Genomic DNA, 9,521 nt, shown 5'->3' on the forward strand with positions numbered 1-9,521 from the left:
ATAAAGATCATCAAACCTCCATACAAAACATTAATTATTTGAAATAAAATGAATAAATAAATAGTAGGCTGGATAATAATGATTACGAACTATATTTTATAAATACGTCAATAAAAATGAAGTTTTTCACGTAAAAAATATTTACTACACCAATGGAAACTGGCGACGTATTCCACAAAAGAAATATCTTTATGGATATCTTTCCACCGATATTACCCCAAATCAAATGCACAGGGTAAATACAATTGCACACGAGATACGTTCATAAAGTCGAAAGAATTAAAGGAGCTGTTCATAAATTACGTCCGCATTTTTCTTGAAATTTTACTCTCCCTTCCCCTCTTATGCCAGTTTGTCCGAGTTTCTGTAACCCTCCCTCTTCGGATGTCCGACAAAACTCGAACCCCCTTTAAACCTTTATCACTTTATAAATGACGATATTATAAGTAGAAACAAAACGTAAAAAGAAATTCTGAAATAAATATAAAATGCATGAACTGTATAAAATTTAATGAAATAAACGGACGTCCACTGAAGATCGATCCCTCTTCTCCCCTTGTCCGACTTTGTCTGACCTGTCCTAATCCCCAGTGTGGACGTCATGGACAGACCCAAAGGAATTACTGGCGAGTCGGCCATAAAGTACTAATTCTACTCGGCGCCCGCACAAAATGTTGATGACGTTTCAAACGAAATTCACGAAAGAAAAGAGGAAAGAGTTACTTTACATCGCAAAAAAAAAAAATTGTTTCTAAATTTATCCACGTGTATTAAAAAATGAAATGATAGAAATAAATGCCTACGGTAAGCAATGAAAGAAAAATATTTCGGATGAGAATGCACCAGCCACATTTTAAGATGTTGATGCAATTTTACACTAACTTTCTTTAAAATAATATCCCCGAAGAGAACAGGCTGTTTCCTAGAAATAGTACAAGCCCAGGTAGTGTTGCCACCTTTACAAAATCGCTGACCCGGACGGTAGGTCAGGTTTGTTCAAACAGAAGTTCCTGATGCATGCGCAATGTCATTTTACAGTGCGAAGAATAACGTGCATGCCGGTTCTAAATCAGTTACAGTTAGGGACTAGGGACTTGCGTAGGAGTAACGTATGTAACCTAAATTAAGAAAGAAAGAACAGATAATTTAGCTCCGCAGAAGACGTGTACGGACATACAAGCAAGAAATTATAAAAGAAAAAAAAAAGGTCGAGAGACAGGTTGCGAGTCACACGTCCGCGTAAACAGAGTAACATGGCGGAATGGCAGATGAGTTTCAGTGAGTGTGAAGTCTTTCGCTGTTCAAATAGTGTAAATTTATAAAAAATATTTGCAAGAACTTTGTTTCATCGTAATTTCACAATTTCTACGAAATTCCCGGACAAAATTAATAGTTCACCCGGACAGTGAGTCAATTCCCGGACTGTCGTGTGAAAATCGTACGGGTGGTAACACTAAGCCCAGGACAACCCATGGGGAAGGAAGAGCAAGCTCTATCATTTCACCTCGTTCCAAAAAGAGGTTAATATCAAAACTTTCAATGGAAGCGAATCAGATATTAAGCTGATTAGAACAGACACTTTATTTGACAAAGTTTATAGGATTGTTACAAGGCGCCTGACTTTTGAATCAACCCGACAATTGGAAATCACTTTTCATCGATCATAGCCATAAAGAAGGAAGCAACGTCGATCACTTCCAAAATTTTCGGAACTCACTCCAACGAACTTATTATCACTGGTGTCGTCCGGTAATAATTTAAAAAAAGAAATTTATTGATTTTATGGAGTGTAATTTTCTATCACCAATGCATCATGATTATAAATTTCGTCAATTTATTTAAAAAAGTTATTTATGCCCTTATACATAATACTTGTTTTACTAAAAGTATAATGAAACGATGCCGTTTGATTTTCGATAACACTATGCGTCGCGTTTGTATACAAGGTCTATAATACAAGAGCGAGGTTGACGCCGAAGTTTTAAACGCGTAAACGTGTACGTCGGACGTTCAGCGCCGCTTTCATGTAAATCTAGAAATTTGACAATGGCGTTTGGAATGTCGAGCAGGATTCCACTGACTTTACAAACACCATTGTCAAATTTCTAGACTTACATGAAAGCGGCGCTGAACGTCCGACGTACACGTTTACGCGTTTAAAACTTCGGCCTCAACCTCGCCAAGGTCTGGACACGATACCGCGATGCGTAACATAGTTCCAAATAATTTTGTTTTAAAGATCAAAAATAAAGGAAAAAAATACTGTATAAATATAAATTTTATTTACTGAAAAACTAAATTTTCTTTAGTATGACGACTTCGGACACTGTGAAACACAAATTAAATCAAATATTTTCTCGACGATGAGAATTACATTTTTTGTGCTATATTATTATTTTTTTAGTCGTAAACCGTAATTAAATAATAAAATACAATTATCTCAGGAATAATATATTTATTATTTTTCTAAAAACAACAGAGCAGCCATCATTTTTGATCCTCCAGACGACGAAAACGTCAAAATACAAAAAAAAAAAAAAAAAAAAAAAAAAAAAAAAAATCCGACAAAACGAGAAAAGAAAACTCATCACAGATTGTTATTTAATATTATACAAAAGATTATTTTTAAAAATAGCTTTTTTATATGCTTTACTATTAAATAATCGGCTAAAATGGTTTGTGATTTTACATTTTGATAAAATAACGTCTTTGGCCACCAGGAGTCCAGCGACCAACGCGCGGTAAAAGAAAACATTCAACGTTTCAAAAATATTTTGAAAGTGTTCGAAACTTTTCTGGATATTTACAGGTATTGATTTTTAATTAATAAGCCAATAAATTAACATCGCTTTAAAATATAGAAATAATTCGAAATCTCTAATCAAAATTACAAAAAACGGTTAATGTTACCCTAGGTATCGAAGATAGCGGCTCGTCTCCGATTCCATCAATCAGAAGATGGAAGAATGGGGACGCACGTTCTAACCTAACCTAACCTATTCTAATAAATTACCATAATTATTAGCAACAAAATTATTAGAATAGGATAGGTTAGATTAGAACGTTCGTCCCCATTCTTCCCTGTCTTCTGATTGATGGAATCGGAGACGAGCCGCCATCTTCGATACCTAGGGTAACATTAACCCAAAAACATATAATCATTTGCTTTTTGTCCAATATTTTAATAAATCTTCTGAACAGCCATTTGTAATTTGCTATAAATTTTAAGCTTAAATTCTGCCCCAATTTGCATTTGACATTAAATTTTAATTCACGATCTGTATCCTTCTTGTTAATATAAAATGGAAGTCAATGTAAAGCCCGTAGGATAACGCGCCACTGTTTAGTCCCATCCTCTAGATTCTATTTGAAGTCTTATTTATGGATTGGACGATTATGCTTGTTTTTTGGATATATATATATATATATATGGAGGTTAGATGAGTCAAATTCCAAACCATTAAGAAAATAAACGTGAGGTTGCAGAGGGGATAAGACAGACCGGTACAGGGCGACGAGAGAAGCCAGACGACAGTTGAAAAAATGCGGGAAAAAGACTAGACTGCGGTTGAAAAATGGCGCGAAAAAAAGAGATTGAGGACGTTGGAGACGGTTACCGACGCTAGAATATTTTGTCCTTCTATTACAATTCCTATATATATAATACTATATATTGATTTTACTAATTTATTTAATCATTTTTCAGTGTAGCCTTGATGGAAAATATGTCATCAGAGAGACTTGAAGCTTTCGTTAAAGATTATGTAAAGAGCAAGAAAACGTTGCAAAAAATAAAGAATGCACAAAAAATACTAGATAAAAACCACTACATTGCCAAGCAGACAATAGAAAAAACTATGGAAGAGATTGAATCAAGTGCATTACATAATTTAGAAGTAATTTTTACAAGTAAACGAGAATTTCTGAAAAACTTGGAAAAGAAATTTAAAAATTCTTCAAGTCCGAACGATGATACGAAAACATCTGAATCCGGAGATATTTCTCAAATAAATTTTGATATCGATAATCGTGAAATTGAAGGGCTGCCTTAGACTTCAAAGCAGCAAAACCATTGGACGCTAAATATGATTTTGGTTAATTTAAATGCTTTTTACCTAAACCAGAAGATTTCACTTTGCTAATTGTACAAAAAGAATTCGATATTGGAAAAGAATTTACTGTTTGTGCTAAAGGCGAAAAACATTAGTGTCCTCTGACATTTCGGCTTTTCGGATTAATGACAGACGAAAGTGGAATACGAAAGGTGGCTGAAATTGTTGATAAACAAGATGGTTCCTATATTTTCAACTTCCGCTTGGATAAATATTGCAAAATACTTCATAGAAATAACGCTCTTTGGTCGTCATATCAAAAATAGTCCTGTTGCTATAGGTATAAAAACAGACGAAAATAAGTTAACTAAAGACCGGCACTTATAGTATCTCGATGCTTTTGATCGCCGTTTAGATGTTTATCATCTCGAGACGGATAAATAAGTTTTAATTTTATAATTTCAGATATGCATCATTATATAGTTGAAACTTTTTAAAAAATATATTCTCTTGGTTAAAATGTTTAAATGAATAATTACAATTTTTGAATGTATTCCTTACTTAATCTTTGTATAAATTATTATTAATAATGTTTAGTTTACGAAGTAGCATATAGTGATATTTCATGAAAGGTTTATTAGTGTTTATCATTTTATTAATAACATGTTACTTAGCAAATGTATCATAAAAAATATCGTTTTAAAACTGTTAAATCGATATAAATTTTGTTCAGATTTGTTGATTAAAAGAAAATATTAATTCAACTTTATTCTCCACTTTTTCTATTTCACTAATTTGAAGCTTTAATTCATTACATTTATAAACTTTAAATACAGTATTATAAGTTACGTCAGTCAATAATTTATAAATATAATTAGTACTATTAAACATCTTTAACAATTTTTACATATTATAAACTAATTTATTTAAAAATTTCTAATTCTTGATTAAAAATTGTTATTTAAAAACTAAAAATATACAAATTTCAAACACGAAATCTGGCTAAATTCATATTTATTTTCTTTTTATAATGCAAAATTGTATTTTCATTTCGGTTTAGTTTGCTGTAATTTATTCGAAATAATATTTTGTTACCTTATTCTAGTTTTAGTTTATATGGCCGAATTATTTTTTGATGTTTTGTAAATTTCTTCTTATTAACTTGAATTGGAGCTCGGCCTGTCGAATTTCCTTTTATTTTGATTGGTCAAGTTCTTTCTGTTCTCTACTTTATGTTTTTTATTTTATTTTACTTTAAATAGTTATTTAGCTAATATAAGCTTTTGTTTTGAAAGCAAAGAATAGGAAGTATCTTAATAACTTTTCTTAAAAGAGTACTTAATAAAGAATAAGTGAATAATAAAAATAGTCTTTACAGACAAAACAATTAGCACATAATTTAAGGCTAGAGGAAGGTAGCTTTTTCAGGCTAGATTTATTAACTTATCATATCGAAAACGAGGATATCTCCCACGAACTCATAAGAAAAGAATAGAAAATATTAATACTTTTAAGGAGATAAAAAGAGGACCAAAGAATAAAATTGCTGTTATTATTCTTATCAAGATAATATTTGCGTATTCAGCTATGAAAATAAGAGCAAAACCTACCCCTATATATTCAACGTTAAACCCAGAAACTAGTTCGGACTCTCCTTCTGTAAAATCAAAAGGAGTTCGGTTAGTTTCTGCTAAACAAGAAGAAAATCAAACTATTAATAGGGGGAGTATAAAAATTCCAATTGAACTTAATAATTGATAGTTATTAATTTCTTTTAAATTAAAAGAAGAAGTAATTATAAGAAGAGAAAATAAAATTAAAGCAAAGCTCACTTCATAAGAAATAGTTTGAGCTACTCCTCGATAAGCCCCTAAAATGGCGTATTTAGAATTGGAGGACCATCCAGCCACTAAAATCGAGTAGACTCTTACTCTTGAACAAGATAAAAAAAAAATAAAACCCCCCATTTTATATCAATAAAATAATATAGAGAGGGGTATAACATCCATAAAATCAAAGCTATAGAAAGACCAAAAATAGGAGAAAACAAAAAAGGATAAAGATTATATGTTTCCAATCTTGATAGCTCCTTAATAAATAATTTAATAGCATCCGAAAAGGGCTGAAATAATCCTAAAATCCCTACTTTATTAGGGCCTTTACGAATTTGAATATAACCTAACATTTTACGTTCTAACAAAGTAATAAATGCAACTCTTACTAAAATTATAATTAAAATTAATAAATAAGATAAAAATCAAAAAAAAAATTATCAAAGAGAGATTCTATTTATGGAGCTTAAATCCATCGCATATATTTTGCTACATTGAATAAAACCTTTTCTCTCATTAGAACTTTTCTAAACGAAGGGTCCTTTCGTACTACTTCGTTTCAATTTTTCTCTAGATAGAAACCAACCTGGCTTACACCGGTTTGAACTCAGATCATGGAAACTTTTATAAGTCGAACAGACTTCCTATTATTGCTCTTGAGCAATAGAGGTAATTTAATCCAACATCGAGGTCACAAACATGTTTGTCAATTTGAGCTTTCAAAACATATTACGCTGTTATCCCTAAAGTAACTTATTTAAATTTCAAAAATTTTGGGTATTAAAATAATACTATCTTTAATTATCTAAAAGTGTTTTTCTTTCTGCCGCCCCAGCAAAACATATTCTTAATTTACTAAATTTTCTTATGTAAAGTTTTATAGGGTGTTCTTGTCTAAAAGAGACATTTTAGCCTTCTTACTAAAAAGTGAAGTTTAAAATCAATAGTTAAGAAAGAAATTTTCTAGTTTACCCTTTCATTCCAGTCTTAAATTACAAGACTAATTATTATGCTACCTTTGCACAGTCAAAATACCGCGGCCATTTATTTATACATCGAGCAGGGCTCATTTTTAATCATTTCAAAAAAATATGTTTTTGGTAAACAGACCAAAAATTTTAGACGAGTTACTTAACTTTTAATTGCTTTCTTAATTATAGATTAATTTTCTACTTATTTTAACATTATTACTATCATTAAATTATTCCATGGAAACTTTAATTAATTATTAGTTTATAAAACTAAAAATAACTTAATGATAAAATTGAAGACAATCTTATTCCTCTAATAACAAATAATTATTTTTTAAACTTACATCTAATAAAGCTTGTCCTTTATTAGATAAAAATTTTCCAATCTTTGATGCTTATCTTAAAGAACCAGATATCAAATTAGGCGTTTAGCTTTTTACTTCAATAAATCAATTTACAATTACTTTAACACGTAAAAAATATTAATTTATAGCTCATAACTTTTCGGGAAAATTAAATCCTTTAATTAATTATTAAACCCTGATACAAAAGGTACGATATTCTCCTTTTTATATATTAAAAATACCCTTACAGTTAAGTTTTCTTCAATTTCAAACTATTACTAAAAAATGACTCCCTTCTTAATAATTTTCTAAAATAAAATAAACAAGATTCCAAAAAGGATCTTTTTAATGTAAATAAAAAACTTAACTAAAGCTTAATCTTGCTTCCAGGAACATCTTCCGATATTCCTACTATGTTACGACTTTTCTCTTATTAAAAGAGAGTGACGGGCGATATGTACATATTTTAGAGCTAGTTCAATTTAACAAATTATTACAAAAATACTTTCAAATCCTCTTTCATTTACCTTTTAATAATAAAATCCATAAATATATTTTTATATTGTAACCCATCTATACTTAAACATAAGCTGAACCTTGATCTGATATTAAAAATAAAATTACATTTAATAATAACTATAAAGTATTATTACCACAACGATATACAAACCACCAATCTAAGTAAGATATGTCGTGTATTATCGATTATAAGACAGGTTCCTCTAATAAGATTAAAACACCGCCAAAATTTTTAAGTTTTAAGCCATCTAATACTACCTGAATTTTATATTTTTTTATAACAGGGTATCTAATCCTGGTTTCTCATAAAATTTTCAAAGACCCCTAAAAAAGAAGTTTTAAATATAAAAATTCTACCTTTAACTCTTCAATCCTTCTTAAAAATATTCTTCCCCCCAAAAACTTAGCCCTACTTGATTTTATAGTATAACCGCAGCCGCTGGCACTATTTTTGCTAAATCTAAAAGAATAACTAAAACTTTTTAATAAGAAATTAATATTAAAACCTAAAAATTTCTATTTAAAATACTAATATAAATTTATTTTCTTAAAGAAGGACTTTTAGCCAAAATTAAACCAGGACTAATAAAATGTAGAGTATATTATCTTTACTTCTCTTCTTAAATCTTCAATAAAAAAAACGCGCCACAATGAACTTGAAAACAAAATTTTATAAACCAAATTCCATTTTAACTTTCTTCATCCATCCTCTGGATGATGTATATATACTCCAGATAGGCATTTCAGAACGGAAAACCGAATAGCCCCCCGGGGGGCCTTATTCATATAGTTTTTCTGCAATGTATTGTCATTTTAACAATATTGTAGTCTCGTGATACACATTAACCTCTATTCTCGTGGCGTGGATTATTTTAGAAATCTTTTATCTCCCTTACGGAATTTTTCTAGCCTATCTCCTTAATTAATGAGAGCGTGCATGGCCTTAGGGAACTCGCACCATACTCTAACAGTAATCCTGCAACAAAAGCATGTATTTGAAGTTACAGCATATGAAATGGATTCTACCAAACCACCTCTACGTGTTCAGGTTAATTTCACCCATGTCATGTGATTAAACCGCGAGCGCTGCTTTTTTTTTTCCGGAGATAGTTACCTTTATTCTGCGACGTAATAAAAGTGGAGTTTCAAGAACAACCTCCAACATTAAATTTTGTCAGCGTTTAGGTAAAACACCTACGGAGACTTTAAAATTGCTAAGAAAGGTGTACGGTGATTCTACCATGGCGAAGTCGAAATGTTGGAGGTTGTTCTTGAAACTCCACTTTTATTACGTCGCAGAACAAAGGTAACTATCTCCGGGGGAAAAAAACAGCAGCGCTCGCGGTTTAATCACATGACATGGGTGAAATTAACCTGAACACGTAGAGGTGGTTTGGTAGAATCCATTTCATACGCTGTAACTTCAAATACATGCTTTTGTTGTCATGGATTACTGCAGTCCCCGAACTTTTGGATCGTATCACGTATAAGTTTCTTGGTTGCATAAAGAATATCGGGCGACTCTCAAAAGTTTCCTGCACGTCGGTGATCTAAGTTTGATTTAAATTTAAAATTTATTATAATAATTGTCACAAAGAAAATACGAATGAGTAGTTTTAGTGTGATGGAAGAATATATTCTTGTCTATTTTAAAGTCAAATGTTTCTTAAAATTTATCAAAAAAATACGAGAAAATTCAGTAGATGAATATACAATTCGTAAAAATTATTGATAAACTTTATGTATTGTAAGAATATAACTCAGTTATATCGAGTATTTTCAGTAAAGGGTCGTCAGATTTTA

The 9,521-nt window shown here is 30.7% G+C and overlaps 1 protein-coding gene and 1 pseudogene across 1 annotated transcript; both read right to left on the bottom strand.

Moving 5' to 3' along the window:
* Positions 1-1,426: 1,426 nt before the first annotated feature.
* LOC136989157 (U2 spliceosomal RNA) lies at positions 1,427-1,603 on the bottom strand (annotated as a pseudogene).
* Positions 1,604-5,429: 3,826 nt separating this feature from the next.
* Positions 5,430-6,309, bottom strand: LOC136988988 (NADH-ubiquinone oxidoreductase chain 1-like; the record flags this gene model as incomplete). Its single annotated transcript, XM_067287006.1, is given in 2 exon segments — positions 5,430-6,027; positions 6,030-6,309. Coding segments are annotated over 2 exon segments (777 nt in total), but the record flags the coding sequence as incomplete, so codon positions are not given.
* Between the last annotated feature and the right edge of the window lie 3,212 nt (positions 6,310-9,521).

The sequence above is a fragment of the Centruroides vittatus genome, unplaced genomic scaffold, assembly GCF_030686945.1.
Source record: "Centruroides vittatus isolate TY-2023 unplaced genomic scaffold, ASM3068694v2 scaffold_435, whole genome shotgun sequence".
Classification (NCBI taxonomy): domain Eukaryota; kingdom Metazoa; phylum Arthropoda; class Arachnida; order Scorpiones; family Buthidae; genus Centruroides; species Centruroides vittatus.